The following is a 19,800-nucleotide window of genomic DNA, read 5'->3' on the forward strand; positions in this document are numbered from 1 at the left end:
TTGAAGTGAGCTGCCAGCAGTGGGTTTCTAAGCAGGAGTCTTTTGAACTGATCTGATTTGTTATACAGTCTTGATGCGAGTCTTGAAGTTATACAGAAGCTTAGAAACTAATAATGCCAAGAGCTTACTGCAGCAGTTCTCAAAGTGTGGTCCCTGGACCAGCAACTCAGCTGCTGGGCTTCCACCCCAGACCATCTGTTCTAACAAACCTTTTCAAGGGATTCTGGTGTGCGCCAAGTTTGAGAATCGCTGCATTAATGTATCGAATGGTCTCCAACTCCATTTCTGCTCATATTCATGACCTAAGTCTTGACTACATAAGTCCACAAGGTCTTAGCAGAACCTGTGATTCAATAATCAGGCTGGTTGAACTGTTTTCATGTGAGAGATGGGTGACTGTGGAATACCTTTTGCACTCTTAATGCAGGGGCTAGAATTTTCACCCTGAAAACTCATAGCAGCCTCGGCAATCTCTTAGTTGGGGAAACTTGCAGAGCTTCTGAGGGCCATCATCCTGGACTGATGGAGATGTCTTTCCAATAGCTAGGTATTTAAGCACAATAAGTAATTGTACTAGATGTCTCTGGGCAGCTATTGAGAATCAGTTGCTAAAAGGTAAGGAAAACAAACAAGAACCCAGCCATGAATACGAACAGATAATTTTCTGTATGGGCTTGCTTTGCTTAGTTTTCTGTGTCATAGCTGCCAGAAATTCTGTATTTTCTTGCATTATTATCTAAAGCACATCCTTTAAATAAACTGCTTGTTCAGCCTTTCAATTGGTTATAAACACATTGCTAAATACACGTTTAACAGATAATCCAGGTGGCTATGGAATTTGAAATTCAGAATGTGATAGTGAAAATCCTAGACAGATAATGAAACACAGGTGTTCAAAGGCTTGGATAATGCTTAATATCACCTTTCAGATATATTATTTCTTTCAAATATATACTCACAAATATTTGGGGCTGTTATAAGTTCTGCAGTATTTAATAAATACACTCTCAGTTATAGACCACTGGTAATTAAATGAGTGATACTGGGCAATATCAAGGGAAGACAATACACAATCATTAAATTTTCTATATTTAGACAATTTGTAAAAGGTATTTTATCTTAAAGTGAATTTGGAGGCAAACCGTCCATTGTTTTGGCATTATAAAGTGAGTAAAACTGTTTTGAACTCAGTAGTTAATTTTAGCCTTCATGTATTTCCAGGTAAATTTAATCCGCAAGTGTGGGATTCATTTGCTTTAGATCTGAAAATGTCATTTTGGTAGAGTCATTTGATGTTGAGGAAATCTTGTGAGACCTTTAATAAGCCTCTTAAATCCAGAAAGTTATATTTTGCCTGAAGGAAAAGGAACCTATACCTTAAAATTTCCTTAGCTCTTAAGTGAGAACTTTGGATTCTGAAAAGCTTGCAACTTTGACCAAATATAGCCCATCTTTCTTCTCACTAGCATATTGTCTTTGAAATCAGAGCATCAATTTGAAGCAAGCAATCTATATTCTAAGTAAATTTTTTATTGATTTGCATAGACACACAAGTAGAAGGCAGGACATTAAGACATTGTATTTAAACATTTCACATGTAGTTTGGTGTAAATTACTCTTTGTTCACAAGGAATATAGGAAAGAGGAAGAAAGCATCAACATTTTCTGTAGACCCTTTCTCCCCATAAGATATAATGGATTATATACAATAGAAATATTTTTCCAGATGTCTGTATGTCATTAATAAAGATTTCAAGTGTGCCTTATGGAAAGAAACTGACCGACTACACTCTTTTTTATTCTAATCATTTCCTTTGTTTGTTAGTTTTTGGAAAGGTTTTTAACACGGTATAAAACATTGAAGGAAAAAGTGCTTCTATGAAGCTAACCAATTATGAAGTTAATCTAGTTAAAATTTCATTCAGTACTTATACACTTTCCTTTTGACTTTTATTTTCTATCCTGATGTCCCACTGAGGAAATTACTCAAACCACTTTGAATGCTGCTATAACACCTTTTACAGGGATGCTTTTCATTTTGGTGTGTAAAATTTCCAACTTTTTAAATCATGTTCTTGATATTAGAGGAATACCATGATTATATTAACCTCCTGAACAAAAAAAAAATTGCTGTTAACCCATTTGCTTCCTGGTGACTCTGTTAAGCTTACAATTTAATTATATATTATGATTTATTTAATATTGTAGTTGATGTTTGGATCTATTTAAATGAGCATTGATATGGTGATATTATATATGATATACTATAGGAAGGCCCCTTTAAATTTACCCAAAAAGATCTGATTCTTTTTCCACTAAATATGATAGTAAGTTTTGTAGTGGTTACTTTGAAAAACACAATCAATCCAAAGTGAAGAGTTACTAAAGAGCAAAGCATATCTGCTGGGAAATGATGTAGAAAAGCAAAATAAATTATAAGAAGTGATTGTAAGTGGACTGACATAAGAATAGATAGATGTTAAGAGACGTACAGAAGTAATTCAGTGTCCCATGCAGGTCCAGTTTTTAAAACATGACATTTCATTTGAGAGTAGATGAAAATGTGAAATGAAAATGTTACTTTTGCCTCTTCTCTGCCTCTGCCAAATCAATTAAAAAGAGGAAGTTGAGATATAAGAACTCAGAAGAACTTCTCCACCCTGACACAAAGACAAGACAAAGGACAAAAGAAAAGAAAGAAATGCTGTAAAGGAAAGAATACAAGATTCGCTGACAGGTTGAATACTGGGTAGGAGGAGGGAGTCAGGCAGGATAGAGGAGTAATTGAAAATTATCCCTATGTCCGTCGAGAGAGAGACCTAAAGGACAGAGTTACTTGCAGGGACCCAAAGGTGGAAATGGGGGCAGCAAGCAAGATGAGGAAATTCAGCCTTTGTCCCTTCTAATTTTCAATTTGTGACATGACCCATAGAAAGATACATCAGAGAATCTGTTAGAAACATGAGCTAGAACAGAAGGTGGGAGCTGAAAGGAAAAGGTTGGTCTGAAGGCAGATCAATAGAGAAAACAGATCTTTCAGCCTAAGAAGAAAAACAAGCCGCTATTAATTGTGCTCCATGTGAGTGCCATCCTTGCCATTTACATTTTCGTCGTGACATGGCATTCCAGTTAATGATGCCACCCAGTTCCACAGTTCGTGGCTGGTTGTTATTGTTGTTAAAGAGAATCCCCCTCCAGATCCCAAAGCCACAAAGCAGCTGTTAGTGTTTGGTGACCTTCTGCACCCGCTGTCTTTGGGGCTTTGAAATTGATTTTCCTCATCTCAGTCTCTGATAGTCTCTCTTCAAGTGTCCCTCTCTAGTTCACCACCAGAGTGAAAACGGTGGCGCAAATAGCTGAGGAACTGGAGGCAGGCGTCATGCAGGGCTTCATTAGAAACATCAGAACCAAATCAGCCTGCTCTGGTGTGCTCTGTTAAAAAGAAGCTGCTGCTGTTGCTGCTTTATTGCTGGATACAATGGGGAATATTCTCACAGGATTCATGTTTTTCATTCCCAAATATGGTCTGAGAAGTAAAGAAAATTTCTGCCTTTATTCTACACACCTCATGTGGATGCCAGGTCAGAACCATATGTTTTTGAGAGTAAATTTGCAGAATTTTTTTTTAAAACATGAGAAGCACGTTCCCAAGGTTGTAGGGCCTGGCAAAAGTCACAGAACCAGGGAAAGACTGTAATGACCCACAGATACATGTGCCTTATAGAAAATTAGGTGAGAAAATCATTTTCTCATGAACTCATTGTATAATTTTCACATAGCCAAATTTCCGTATTCATTTATCTGTTCGCTCATTAAATATTTGTGAAATTCTGGACATAAACTAAGCAGTCTGTTGGACCTTGAAACAGTTTTTTAAAAAAAAGTTCTAGGCTTAAAGACATAACGTTAGTCACAATATACATTTGTCAGTGTTTTATATCTTCTACATTGCAGTAGAAAGGACATTGTTGACTTTGGAAAAGAAGGTTTCCTGTCTGAACCTAAAAAATAACAAGATTCCTACCAAATATGAAACCAAATGTTCTCCTCTATAGAAAATATGTTGACATAGACCTTTTCTACTTTTCTAGTTTATGTCTAAGAGGTCTTTACATGTGTATTTTAGTATACCTATTTTGAGGCCTAATTTACCTAAAGGAATTGTCCTCACGTAAATGACACCATTTGTTTATAATTGGTTTCAAAATGCATCAGCTTAAACACTTTACAAATTCTTTCTATACTTACATAGTAGAAAGCCATTTGAAAATATCAAAGACCAGTGATTGTAAAGTATAATGCACTGGTGATTTGTCTTTTCTTTCGAAGTTTTATAATGTTTCTGTATTTATTACATACATATATTTCCAAAGCACCAATGTGAGGCCCCCTGATATGGGTAGTCATTAAGACAGCGGAAGGGGAAATGTACTTCTGAGATTTAAAGGCCAAAAAAAATACAATTGAATTCTATTTTCTCTTGCAACAACAAAAGCAAATTTATGTATTAAGTAAGTTACAAACTCTTCTAAGGTAAAGTGGTCTTCAGTTCTACTAATATTCATGAATAGTGTATTTTTGAGCATCACATCTTTCTTTTCAACAGTATTTCAAAGTTGCATTTTGCTCTAAGGAAAATAATTTCATAGCAGTTCAAGCCTTGTTCTTGAAAGAGTTCTTTGCCAGTATCACCAAAGCAGATGGACATCATGTATTGCTATCGCAGTTTTGGAAATTGAAACAGATGTCTAATTTGAAGTCAGCATGCGTCTAACTCATTGTCTTGCACACGGTAGGTACATGTTTTTAGTGTCAAAGCTAAGATCATAATGTAGAGTTCATAGGCTCAAGTTCAAATCCCGTTTCTCATGAAGAAATGACCCATACTATTGTGAATAAAGCTATAACACATTTTCTAGGAATGCTTTTCACTTTGGTTCCTGTAATTTCCAACGTTTATTTATCTTTTCTCTTCTTTTTTTAAAATTTATTTATTAGCAGTGGGTCCTTGTCCAAGGTACTTCATTTCTCTGAGGCTCACATTCCACATCTGCACAATGGGAACCTTTTTTTTTTTTTTTAAATTTTCATTAAATTTATTGGAGTGACATTGGTTAGTAAAATTATATAGGTTTCAAGTGTATAATTCTATAATATTTCATCTATGTATTGCATTGTGTGTTCACTACCCAAAATCAGTTCTTTCATCACCATATATTTAACTCCCTTTACCATCTTCTACCTCCCCACACCCTGTTACCTTCCGGTAATCACTAAACTGTTCTCTGTGTCTATGATTTTTGTTTGTTTGTTTGTCTTGTTTGTTTGTTGCTTTCAGTTTTATATCCACATATGAGTGAAGTCATATGGTTCTCAACTTTTTCTGTCTGACTTATTTTGCTTAGCATGATAATCTCAAGCTCCATCCACGTCGTTGTAAATGGCAATATTTCATCTTTTCCTATGGCTGAGTAATATTCCATTATGTATATGTACCACATCTTTATCCAATCATCTATCGAAGGACACTTTGGTTGTTTCCATTATTTGGCCACCATGAATAATTCTGCAGTGAACATAAGAGTGCATATTTCTTTAACGATTTCAGATTTTGGGGGTAGATACCCAGAAGAAGGATTGCTAGGTCTTATGGTATACCTATTCTTATCTATTCTTATGGTATATCTATTCTTATGGTATATCTATTCTTATCTATTCTTAATTTTTTGAGGAACCTGCATACTGTTTTCCTTAGTGTCTGTACCAATTTACATTCCCACCAGCACTGTATAATAGTTCCGTGTTCTCTACAACCTCTTCAACACTTGTTATTACTTGTATTGTTGATAATAGCCATTCTAACAGGTGTGGGGTATCTCATTGTGGTTTTCATTTGTATCATCCTAATAGCCAGTGAAGTTGAGCATTTTTTCATATATCTGTTGGCCATTAGTTTGTCTTCTTGGGAGAAGTGTCCGTTGAGGTCCGCTGCCCATTTTTTTAATTGAATTGTTTGTTGTTTTGTTGTTGAGTTGTGTGAGTCCTTTATATATTTTGGATATTAACCCCTTATCACAGGTGTTATTTGCAAATATCTCTCCCATCCAGTTGGTTACCTCTCTGTTTTATGGATGGTTTATTTTGCTGTGCAGAAGGTTTTTAGTTTGATATAGTACAATGGTCACCATTTCATTTATTTTACAATATTTATTGAGCAACTACTACTATATGCCAGGAACTTTCTAAGTCCTAAAAATACTAAGAGGTGAATAAGACTTCATAGAGTTTATATTCTAATGAGGAAAGACAGACAATACATTTGTGCAGTGGATATATTATTCTTAACAATCTTTATGCTAAACAACTTCTTTTTTTAACTGCTTCTTATATTTAATTTGAGGCCCTCATTCCTAAAAACTTTAGTCAAATGATTTGGGTGTCTCCCTCCTACCCTACTCCCGTATGTGCTACCACGAGCACAGCAGGAGTAACTGGTGCGTGAGTCTTCTTCACCAACACATTGAGTTTTCATGCAATGTGTTCCTTCATTATTGGTCACCTTACAGAGCTAGTCTACATTCCTATCTGGCCTCCTCAGGTCCTGTGGCAACTCTACCACTTCTATGCTATTCTGGAAACTATGGAGGTAATTGTCCTTCTTACAAATCATTCTGAGAAACAGGAATCTCAGGGAGGTTCTCTTTAACCGCACCACCTAGACACTCCACACATCAGTTTGGACTGTGGGGTCCTGTTACCCGGCAGGTTTCCTCTGGTCTCCCAATACACTACATGGTGTCTGCTTCGCCAGGACTCAGCCAATGGAGCCAGGAGGAGGGCCTCTGTCTCTGAGGCACAGTGAACCTTCTGCCTTCATCTATTCCCCCCCTTTTCCCTCTTCCTAACCCTTCATGATATTTCCTAGTCTAAGGGGAATCTTTATCTCCTAAATCCTATTTCTTTCAAACATTATGGTTCTAATCCAAATCATCTCTAATTCTACTTTCCCCTAGAGGTTCTTCCTGGTACCAAAGACTAAAGCAAGGCAATGTGTCTTTGGCCGCGGACCTACACACTGGTTGCTATTCCAATGCTCCTTGTTTCTTTGTGCATAGCATCATCAGGTAGCTCTGTCTGCCATTTTTGTCTGCACAGCGTGGCATAGGAGTGGTAGAGAGAGCCTCAAGCTTCTCTGAGTCTTGCTACGTCCCTAGACTTGCCACAAAGCAGAGAGCAAGCTTCTCTCCCTGGGCCCTGTGGAGTCCTCTGCTCTCATCAGCTGCCCCCTGCCCTGGTTCTCTTCCTGCTCCCAGCCTGAAGATACTCTCCTTGTCTGGTGGGAAACCTCTTTTTATCTCCTACCCTGTTTCCTCCAAACATTATGGTTATACTCCAGTCCACTCCACCTCCCTCAGCAGACTGAGCCTTAGGAAATCAGGAAGACACTCAATCTAGTGCTCCTTCTCACCCTGTCTCAACTCTCCTGGAGGCAATGCAATATAGCAGCTCTTGGAATTCAGAGAGGTGAGGCAGAGTAAGGACAGCAAGGGGAATATTTCAGGAGGAAAAAACACACTTTAAATAGTATTTTAAACATGTAACCCACCACACTAGTAAACAAATAAACAAGAGAATACCTGATTGTAATAAACGCTTTGAAGAAAATACGCGAGTAAAGGGAACAGGGCTTTGGTGAGATCTTTATCCACTTACACTTATCCGTCCAGCCTTACGTTCTCCTGCTCCAAGAGGAGTGGATATGCATCCTTTGGAATGCTTTTTAAAAATCAGTTCCAATGGCACTGAGGAGAAAGTCTGTTGCTATGGGTCTTGCTCATTCTTGACGTACAATCCTCAAAAAAGTGGGAATCTAGATTGGGGGTCAACTGCAGCTCACAGGCCAAATCAGCCTGTCACCTGTTTCTGTTTTGATCATGAGCTAAGAATGGTTTTTACAACTTTAAGTGACTGAAAAAAATAAAAAGACTATTTCATGACATGGGAAAGTCAGGGAATTTCATTCAAAACCAATCATATGCATTGGTTTTGAGGGTGTTACATTTTGAATTGGGATTTCTCTGAAGTCTTCAAATGGTCATTTTTGGTCTTTTGGAATATATATTACATAAGAGAATTCAGGAAGAAAAAGAGTTAATGCCTATTGAGCATTTATCTTGTGCTGGATACTGAGCGGTAATGCATGTAAATATGTCATCTATGTTATTTCATTTAATCCTCATAAAATGCCTATAATAGGAGGTACTATTAGTATTGCCATTTTACAGATGATAAAACCAAGACACAGAAAGTTTAACTAACTTACCAAACATCATCCAGCTAATTATAGATGAAGTCTGGATTTGAACCCAGGCAGTCTCATTCCAGAACCCACATTCTCAATAACCAAGCTGAATATGAGTATGATAGTAGGTGCTAAAAATGCTGCTTCCAACATACTATTTAATTCAGGCTATAAACTTTTACATTTGTTTAGAAAGGAGTTCCATGGGGAAAATGGATTCATAGTACAGAAATAGTAACTTATCATTTGCATCTGTTCTAATTTTGTAGTTGATAAAACATTTTTAGATGCATTAACTGATTTACAGCCCTACGAGATAAGTAAATAATTCGCTCGGTTTTACAAATTAAAAAAAAAAAAATTAAGCTTGTTAAGATACATATAACTAGGAAATGAAAGACCAAGAACTTAAAACCCAATCATCTGATTTCTAATCCTGAATTATTTTCTCTATACCTGTGTTAGACAAACTTTCATGACTTTCTCCATATCTGTACACCAGCTACACTTTGTAATTTTCTGGAAATGGACTCTGTTACTTAAATACCTGGTTTGCCTTTCCTAAGCAATAATATACATAAAATCATGAGTTTGATTCTTCTTTAATTTATCAAACACTTATATTGTGCTTACTATAATATATTCTAAGCACTTTACAGTAAATGTTAACTTATTTAAACCTGATAACAACCTCTGAGAGAAAGGTAGTATTACTGTCCCCATTTTACGAATTCAAAAACAAAACTCAGAAAGAAGTAAAGCAAATGGCCCAAGGACACGTACCTAGTAAGCAGTAAAGCAGGATTTGAACCTTAGCAGTGTAACTTCCAAGTTCAGTCCTTTTAGCCCTTAACTTGTTTAATATATTCAGTCTATTTTCTAATGCACATTAAAATGAGTACATAAGTATTAAATTTGAAAATATTCAGCTGTGTACCACCTAAAATCATCTCGTATAAAGACTGTACTGTACCATGGTAAAATATTCCAGAAAACCTATAACCCTGAATATGGAAGAAAGAGCACAGTGTGTTAACTTCATTGAATGTGTTATTAGGGAACGTAATAATAACTGTTAAGACACAAACTGAATACACTATAAATTACCAGCATAATACGAAATGGAAACCATGGAAAACATGGTGCTTTCTTTTTTAAATCAGGGGACTTCTATTGTTAATAGGTATCTTAAAATTAGTCATCTTTCCTAAAGAATTCCTTATACAGCACTCTTGTCATGTGATCATTCAATTTCTGCTTGAACATTTTCAGCAGCAGAGAGCATACAACTTTTAGAGGCAGTTTGCTCCACTGTTTATGGCTCAGTTGTTCTAAGTTTGATCTGAAACCTGCTTCACCAGCCTCTTCATTTATTTAGGTTGGTTTTGGAAAGCGTTCCTTCCTTTCTATTCCCCCCAGCATATTTACCTTCCTGGTTATGTATGACATAAGGGAAAAATAAAATTGGTGTCCATCCCTTGAGAACTGATCAGCGGGCTGTGCCCAAACTTGATAGCACCCGTTAGTGGGGGAGCAGGTTGGGGTTAGAATGTTTCGGTGGATATCCAGAGAATACATCAATCTGCAGAGCATCAGTGTGGTCATGCATTCTTGTGTTTATATGAGTATGTATTCTCAAATAATAATAATTACACATGTAGCTATAAAATAATAAGATGGGTTTTCTTAAACGAAATGTGAAGATGTTCTTCAGGCACTTCATAAAGGGAAGTTCCGAAATAGTTTTGTGCAGGAAATGATAAAATCAGAGTAACTCTATAGATTCTCAAGATATCTGCTTGAAGGGACACTCATCACTTGTGTGCGTAAATACTGCTGTATACATTACAAATCAGTCTCTTTCATCCGAGTCATTTTTGTGAGTTGGGTTTGTTTTCGTTAAAACATTTACTTAATTTCTAATTGTGTTTTTTTTTTAATTATCTGCAGGCAGGATTAAAAGACAGGAGAGCTAATACATAGCTGTCTCTCTCTCCACATTTTAACATAGTTGTATCAAATACACATACTTTTCTATTGATACTGTATAATGATATTCTCCTGTCCCACAGGCATTTCCTATTCAAAACAGGAACAGGGACAACGCCACTGTTCAGTACTGCAACCCCAGGATACACAATGGCATCTGGTTCTGTTTATTCACCGCCTACCCGGCCACTACCTAGAAACACCCTATCAAGAAGTGCTTTCAAATTCAAGAAGTCCTCCAAGTACTGTAGTTGGAAGTGTACCGCACTGTGTGCCGTAGGGGTCTCCGTGCTCCTGGCAATACTTCTATCGTATTTTATAGGTAAGAACCAATTTTTGGAATTATTTTGTCTGTAACTCGGGATGTTATATTGTTTGGTGGGTTTTATCTATGTATTTGGTCAAGAAGTATATTAGGAGGCTATATTTCCTGGGGAAAGGGTTCATAATAATACATGATAAATCACAGGGTATTTGAAGTTATCTTCCACAAATTTAGATAAGTAGGAAAGCTGCACTTGCCTGAAGAAGAAGTTATATTCTTGGACATAGACTATAGTGTACAATTGTGCTTGACTTATCCCTCATGAAACATGGGTAGCTCTGTGTCATTTCATGCACATAAAATAATTCACGCAGTTGCAGGAAGGAGCACAATGCAGGAATCCCCCACAATGCATAGTTAATAGGGAACTCTGCTGCTTGTGGTATCACTGCCATTCCGCTACCTCAGCTCTCTAAGTGTAAATCTCATCACTCAGGACCGTCATCTTGCACTCAGAAACCATCTCCTGAGAACTGTACATCTGTAAAACAGTGACAGCATTATCTGCTAGTTCATATTTGTGGATTTTTCAGCTTTTCTGATGTAGTGTTGATCATGTTTTTCACTTAATGGTAACCCGAATGATAGAAGCCTCTAATCGAAGTTATAAATATTCCTTTTGTTTAACTGTTTTATAACATATACGAGCATTCAAACTATTGGAAGTCGCTTTTTAAAGTGTCAAAAATGACCACATCAGATGTTTCATCTACTTCTAAGTGTAGGGAAAGTCCTACATCATCAAAATGCTAATGGTGTCCCCGGAGATAAATCTCAGGCTGTGTGGTTTATCCGACAAGAACAACAGTCAGTGATGCATTTTCAAGTTTACAAAGCTATTTGTGATGCCCCATGAAATTCTATAACTGAATCAGAGTATTTATTACAGAGCTGCATGTAGAATAGAATGATGCTTGTGTAGTGAACCAGTTTCTATCATTAACTGCAATACTCCTTAGTTATAAATTATGTACTTTGGAAAGTGAAATAACCATTTTGAGGCACAACATTTAAGAGAAATGCAGAATTTTAGAGCGTGAAAGAACTTTAGAGATAACTGAGTCAGGAACGGCAACGAGGCCTGTTACGTACTATTACTTCCAATTCGTCTGCCTTGGCCGACGTCACTAATGAATCAGGGCCCTCTTTCCCACTGACCTGGGATCCAGCCTCATTATCCTTAACGCAGTGCTTCACGCAGCACCTCCTGGAGTCACTGTCCATCAGTGATAAAAGCAAGATGGAACTTTTTTGTTTTTTTTCAGTCTAAGTTAACTCCCTCTTATAAAATTGGTCAAACCAGGTACATGGCCGAGATCACACAGTAATGAAACAATGCTGTGTTATTTCATAACACTCAAGGTAAATGAGGAATATGACAACAAAAAAATCGGTGTTCAGAGGCGGATTTCTAGGATTCAGCTAGAAAGTATCCAGCCATTAAGAGAATCTCTCCTAGTTAGCTGTATAAATTATTTATTTTTGTCAGCTGTGTGCTGCTAAAGAATTTTTAATGGTCCTGAAATGCATCAGTCATAAATGGCATGGAATAAATTAAGCAGATATATTTGTAGGGGATTTTCTAACAGTAGTACATGTCTAACAGATAAATATTGTGCAGGGCTGGAATTCAGTGTCTGTGCTGTTGATGTGTTCTCGGCCATCATTTCTGATTGTTAAGTGCCCGTGTCCTACCAGTAGTTAAATATTTTGAAAATCAGCTCTGATACCATTGAATAGTTTTACACTCTGTGACTAACATGAAAAAAACAGCATTTTGCTGTGAGATTAGATCAGTATTATTTGTGAGACTTGTACTCTTTTCAAGGATCCATTAGTGGATATAATTGAGTATTAGACTTCTAAGTAAAAACTCAAATGTGTTTATTTTTCAAATTGCCTGTTTTTACAATTTAGTAGATAGCGTCCTCCTTGTTTTCCTACTAGTGCCACTCCCAAAAAAGTCTCCTTTGATTTTTCTTTCCCAACATGGAAACATACAAATTTTGTAGTTAGTCTACTCATGTAGAGATATTTGTTGAGCTTGTGTTATGATCCAGTTATTGTGCTAGAAATTAAGGTGATACAATCCAAGTGTTACCAGGCAAAAGTTACCATCAAAGAATTATCTCATACTTTTGCTTTGATTAAGCACAAATATACTTAGAATTTTTACTAGTCTTCCTGTGCTTAAATGACTAGCACACTAACTCAGTGTTTTTTGTTTAAATCAAGGGCCGAATTTCACTTCTTCCTCGGTTAGCATGACGAATCTTTTCAGACTGAAGATACCACCTTTACCCTTGAAAAAAAAGAATAGGGCACTTCTCTCAGGGAAGGTTGTCCTTTCTATTGAGTGTGCATGTAAAGCAGCGAAAGAAAGGGACACTGCCTGTCCAGCTAGATGACTCTGATAAACTCCAGAATCATTGGGGAAACCAATGTCATCATTAAGTTGACCTCACAACCTTTCACACAAGTGCAATCATCCTTACATTTTTCCCCATCCCCTTAGGTGTCCCCTTCTCTCATATTGACTGTCAATATAACGTCAAAGACTTGATAAATAAGTAAAATTAGAAGCTTGAGGAAGTATTTCTGCAAAAATCCCAGAATTTTCTTTCTCACCTTCCAGTAAGGTCATGAGAAGTTATAAGGATGTAGCATTAACATGTCTCTTCTCTAAGATAAAGTTTTCTCAAGACAGTAAAGGTAAATAACTTACGAAATGGAGGATGGAGGGGGACAGGCTTTGTTCTTCGTTTGTTTTTCCTATTTCCATAAAAATTTCAGAGATTAAAGGAAGAACAAAAAAAGAAAGTGAAAATTCCCATAAGTTGTGTTTTGCATGGGTAATCACTGTTAACTATTTGGTGTATGCCCTTCCAGATACTTTCCTATTCATCTAGAGTTCCATAATTTGAACGCATTTTGTACCAGGCTTTCTCACTCATCATTCATTAAACATCCTATGTGTATAATTTTATTTAGTGACTGTCAAATGAATCAGTTCCCCAAAATGCAGTTACTATTTTCTTATGCATGTAAGTGTGTGTTGTGTGTGCATGTGTGTTCAGTTGATCAAATATTTGATCAGAATAAATTCTTTGATAGAAATTGGCTGTGCCAAAGGGTAAGCATGTTTTAAATTCTCCACACCATGGCCAAAGTACCCTCAATTGACACAATTACCAAAGCTACTTATTATCAGTATTTTTAACTGTTGCCAATCTCTTAAGTCAAAACATCTTATTGTTCTTTTCATTTATTACTAGTAGTGCTGAATATCTTTTCATGTACTTATTGACCATTTGTATTTATTTTTGTGTGTGTGAAGAGCCAAGTTTCCCCCCCTTTTTCTGTTGTAAATTTTCTCCTTTTGGTGACTTGCAAGTATTTATTTATAAAGGATATGAATCACTTGTCAAATATGTTATATTTTTTTTCCAATTTTTTACTAGCTTTGTTCATAATTGTTATGCCATATACCATACAGAATTTTTAAGTAGTCAAATTTTTCAATTTTTTTTTTTTTTATAATTTCTGATTTTTATGTTGTAGGTCCTTATTTACTCCATTATTTTTAAAAAATTCATTTAAATATTCTTTCGGTACTTTTATGTTTGTTCAATAAGCATTTCTAGGTCAACATTTTCTGGGCACTCTGCTGGATGTTAGAGGTTCAAATTAGCTCTTCGTTCTAAACACTGTTAAACACACTTAACAGTACATGACTTCATAGCAGCTTGGTTCATAGCAAAAAACAAAAGAAAAGGGAAAATACCTATCTCTGGTGAAGATATTGGGGAAAGACTTGATCTAGCAGGTGATACTTAAAAGATGAAGAGAAATTCAGTTCACTGGGTTTACTGTCAAAATGGTTAGTGGGAGATCATCTTGGGAAGAGGTCATCCAAGGCAAGGAAAGGAAGAACCATGAAATATCTCCAGTGGTGCATGTGGGGAGCGCACAGTGTGCCAGGCATTGTGTGTGAAGCTGTGTATGAATCACCTCATTTAATTTTCACCACCACCCTATGAGTTGTTATCCCCATTTAACACATAGGAATCTGTCACTGTGAGAGGCACCTCACCTGAAGTCACACAGCCGGTAAATGATGGGACTGGACTGGGAACTACCGAGGACCCCTTTACACTCGACTGTTTCCCATGAGTTTTTGGAAGAATTGAAAATAGGGAAGCAACTGAAGAAATTCAAGCATAGCAATGAAAAAGAATCCCATTTGTTTGTAAAAGATTGCTTTATGGCATGCCAGAACGTGGCATGTGAAGGAAGGAAGTCCAGACGTGTACTGTTCAAATTTTAATGTGCCAAGGAATCACCTGGGAATCTTGTTAAGATGCGTATTCTGATGCAGCAGATCTGAAGTGAGAAGCAAGAGTCTTCGTTTCAGATGGGCTCCCAGGTGGTGCAGCTGTAGACCGCAGTGGGATTAGCAAGGCTCTAGGCCAGCAGCCCTGTCAAATGTCACATTTAATAGTGGGAACATCCTGTGTCTTCACTAATTCAGTAACTACTAGACACGTGGCTATTGAGGACTTGGAATGTGGCTAATGCAACTGAGGGACTGGAGTTTAAATTTTACTGTCATTAAGTAACTTAAACTCAAACAGCCACGTGTGGCTAGGGTTCCCAGGCGGGAGTTCCCACCCGTTCTCAGCAATGTTTTTCACTTTCCCGTTCCCAAATCCTGAGATATAAACTGTTTTCTGTTCTCCATGATGAATCGTTTCCACAAAGTGACGGCTGATACTACAAACACCTGGGATCAAGGAGCCAATTTTCCCGATTTCCCGACCAACTTTTCTTGGGATTCGGAAACAGAAAAAAGAAAAATAATTCCCGAGAATGGGCGGGAATTCCCGCCTGGAGACCCTAACAATAAATAGGAAAAATGTCTAAGAGATACATTGTGAATAGTATGTTTATTTCCCATTGTGAGTATTAGGGGTTCAAGGAGCTAATTTTCCCAATTTCCCGACCACCTTTTCTTGGGATTCGGGAACAGGGAAGCAAAAAAAATTCCTGAGAATGGGCGGGAATTCCCGCCGGGAAACCCTACGTGTGGCTAATGACTATCATTTGGACAGTACAGACAACCTGTTAGACAACCTACCTGGGAGATGACGAGGCCCTGTTGGGATAGAGGAGTGAGCAGAATTGAGAATTATAGCTGACACATAATAGATGAGCCGTGGTTTATCATATCCTAAGTCTTAAAAATCAAATGTCCAAGCTTGGACATATGGCAGACTTCTTTTCGGCAGTCACGTTATGATTTTCTTTACATTGCTGAGCTCCCAATTAAAATCCTTCCCTAATACGTTAATCTTTAAGTTATGATTAAATTTAATCTTTAAGTTAATTTTAAGGTGCACAATGAAAATTCTACTGATTCCTGAACACAAATGTTAAGTTCAATAATAATAGTTAGTGATAGAGACCTATCGATAAAATACTTGTTCCACATTTTCTGCGTCCCTAACTTACTCATCCGTCTTCTTTTTTTTTTTTTCTGTTCTAATAATTAGGAAATTGTAAAGATGGGCAATAGCTAGCAATTGCTCATCAAAGAATAGATTAAAAAGAAAGTCTGTAGATTACTGTTGCTTCTGCCTCTGTTCTCAGTTATGGAATGAGTAGGAGTTTTGATGATTGTTCTTTACTTACAGAAGATGGAGGAAAACCTGAAACTGTGATGCTGTACACATAGAAAAATGCCCAGACATCTTATAAAGCATAAAACATTATTGAAATATTAAATACAAATCAAAATAAATGTTTGGATTATTAGGTTAACGCCAGTTAAAACTGCAACAAAGTCAAATCAAAGTTCAAATAACTCCATTTATGGGCAGTTCACCTCATTAACATTTCCAGACACTGCCAGGTAGAGTCTGAAAATTCAGATAATTTCCCATATAAAGTAGCATCAAAAGTTTGAACACTTTCTTTAAATTTAAAGAAAACTAGAGCGAACAAAAATTGTATCAAGTTATATTATGCTAGCATATTTTCTCAATTTTTAGCTTAGTTTATCCCAGCCAATAATTTATTTGACAACAATTTTTATAACAGGTTTATTAAGATATAATTCACACACCCTACAGTTCACTCATTTAAAATGTACAATTCAAATTAACACTGTTTAGTATATTCACACAGTTTTACAATCAATTTTAGAACATTTCCATCATCCCCAAAAAGAAACCCTGTATTCTTTGTATTCTTTAACAGTCACTTCACATTTCCCACTAAACCCTTCGTAGTTGTTTTTTTTTTTTCTTTCCCCCACAAAAATCTGAACTTTTAAGGGACTGGTTGATTAGCTCATTTCCCAATGACAAGAAATAAGGCAACATTGTTTTTCTTAGGAACTCCTGACATGCTGCTAACTAAAGAAATACTTACATTTTCAATGTTCTATTTCATTGAAAAAAAAATACATATGTAGTTATTTATCTCCTCTGAACAGCTGCTACCAACTGATTCCTAAAATAGATGTTGTCATGTCTGCTAAAAAGGCTGTTTAACAACATAAGCGTTCCCTACATCTAGCAAAACATAACCTGTCGAATCCAGGTTCACTGCAGTATGATTCAGTAGCGGTTATCTGTCCTACTTCTGTGTCTATTTGCATTTTATGAACATTTTTACCTCTCTGTGTACCTTGAAATTGATTATGGTACTAGCTATATATATGCAACTCAGGGTCAGAAAGAAAAATACGCCATTCCTTTATGCTTCATGAAAAATCAACCATTTAAATATATGTAGCAAAATAAAATGTGACATTCCTTTTTTTTTTGGACATTTCTTTGTAATAAAAGTGCTATTTTATTAGGTAATAGAACACAACTGAGCAATGAATTACATACCATTTTTCACTACAGCTTCTTCTCTTAACTCCTAGTTGCATTACATTCAGAAAATGCATTTTGAGATGGAATGGTAGCATTTTAATACTAATGTGATTTCATCACATTATGGAAAAAATATATTGCCTATTTTTGGAGGATTGAAAATTGTAAACTAAAAATTTTAAATCAATATTGTATGTTATCCTTGCATACATGAAATTAAAGACATATTTAAACCTGATTCGGTGGTGATTGACAACTCCAAATAAAACAGTTTACCTCGAGGAAAGGAGGATAATAGTAATATGATAAAGCATACTACTGCAGTACTCTGATTCTGCAAATTCAAAAAGGAGAAAACCAATAAAAACCCACTCTAGATGGTTGTATTTTTTTTTTCCATATTAAGGACAGCACTTCGTAAGGATGAAGTTGTGCAACACACACACACACACACACACACACACACACACCCCTATAGAAATTTTGGCTATCTTGTCATGTTTGCAGTCTGTTGTAACTTTCAAAATGAACTCTATTAATTCGTACACAGTATTAGTTTTCTCTGTCTAGCATATCAAAAGATTGAGAGGTCACTTAAAATTCAGTTCATTCTGTAACCAACTCTGTATAATCCTATCAGTGCCTTCAGAATTAAACCTAAAGTGGGGAAAAGCTACATATTGCACAATTGATTCTTTTGACATTATAAATTGTTGTTTTTTATTAGCACAGCGTAAAAATGTATAGTTTTAAGTTTATCCGAATATTTATTGCTGTATATAAAAAAGAAATCCCTACCAAATTCGAGAAATGATATGAATGTAGGAAGTATGCTCCTCCTCCCCTCACCCAAAATAATTTATTTTACTCTTAGCTCAATATGAAGTCAGCTGAATAAATAATATATGGGAAGTACTATAAAACAGACCGTTTTTACCATTCAAATATAAGGATCTCCCTGACTTGAGAAGCATTCAAGGACAGCAAAAATAAGAACTACCTTTAAAATCAGCTAAACTTCAGTTTGTGCCAGACAAATTTATCTTGTGTGTGAAATACAGCGCTGTTTTCTCTGTTTTAGGCTATCATTTTTGCAGAATGTAGCAACATGTCCTGACTAATGACAAGTGGAAAGCATAATACAATATTTACCGTGTCAGTGTTACATTGCATAAATATTTAATTGGTGTTGCATATGTCATTTGCTTTTACATTCATGGTACTGAGAGCAGTATAGTCTGAGAAAAATAGCTACATAAAGAGAAGTGAAAGGAAAAGTAACTGGCATAAATAAGGTTAAAAAATAGATTGCTAGGAATTTTAGGAATGAATTCAGCATAATACCTTTAAGTTCCATTCAATCTATATTCAAACAAAGTTCTCATCCTAGAATACAAGAGATAAAATAAAATTCAAATGCATGTACTCTTTTAGTTTATTTATTGTTTCTACATAATCTTAGAATGTCTACAGAGTTGGAATGTCTATATGCTTTGTCTCTCTTCCTTAAAAATAAGATTCCACAGTTTCTTCTTCGGCGACTTAGGAATGTAACACCAGAAAAGGAAGTGACCATTCATCCATCCTTCCATCATTCATTCAAAATTTGTTTATTGAGCGACAACATTTATTTATTGAGACACTATGATAGACCCAGCAGTGAACAACACAGTTCTTGCTCTCTTTGAGGTTATATTTCAGAGAATACAAACACTGAACATTTCATTATATTCCTGATGACTATTTAGAAAGGAGAACGGTATGAGACTAGGAGAGTGCATAAAAGGCAGTTTGAGCATTAGAGTAAGATTTTCCTGCTAAAACCAGAATTATAACTAGGATTATGTGTTTTGACAAAAGCTGACATAAGGACAAATTTTAAGTATTACCACATGAAACTAAATGTGGCCAGGAAAATCAATTCTCAGGTATATTAAAATCAATATATTGTGATAGAATATCATCTAGATGTGTCTGAGGGAAACAAGTTATGATATTCATTGGGTTTTTTTTTTTTTGAGTTTGTCTAGCTAGAATTCTTTTTGTAGTTCACATCTAGAAGTGAAAAGAAATGTTACTTTGGGATTATTGGCTAACTAGATTTAAAATTCCCATGAGAACTTATAGTCATGTTTCTGTTTGTTCCTTTCCTTTAATTTTAGATAATATTACATACGTGCTTTAAGAATTTTATTTATAAAGTATACCCAGTAAATAGCTTTAAAACTGTGAAAAGAAATGATATCTCTTGTTTCTTTCCAATCATTTATGAGTACTCTATTAATATATTTCGAGGAAAT

At 35.9% G+C, this 19,800-nt stretch overlaps 1 protein-coding gene across 11 annotated transcripts in view; it reads left to right on the forward strand.

The window, feature by feature from the left end:
- TENM3 (teneurin transmembrane protein 3) overlaps positions 1–19,800 on the forward strand; it is a 955,259-nt gene that overhangs the window by 785,521 nt on the left and 149,938 nt on the right. For all 11 annotated transcript variants that reach the window (XM_081046184.1, XM_081046189.1, XM_081046188.1 and 8 more), the window contains one exon: positions 10,375–10,613. In XM_081046184.1, the coding sequence (XP_080902310.1) occupies positions 10,375–10,613 (239 nt within the window). The remainder of the gene's footprint in view (positions 1–10,374; positions 10,614–19,800) is intronic.

This window comes from Rhinolophus hipposideros, assembly GCF_964194185.1.
Source record: "Rhinolophus hipposideros genome assembly, chromosome: 4".
NCBI lineage: Eukaryota > Metazoa > Chordata > Mammalia > Chiroptera > Rhinolophidae > Rhinolophus > Rhinolophus hipposideros.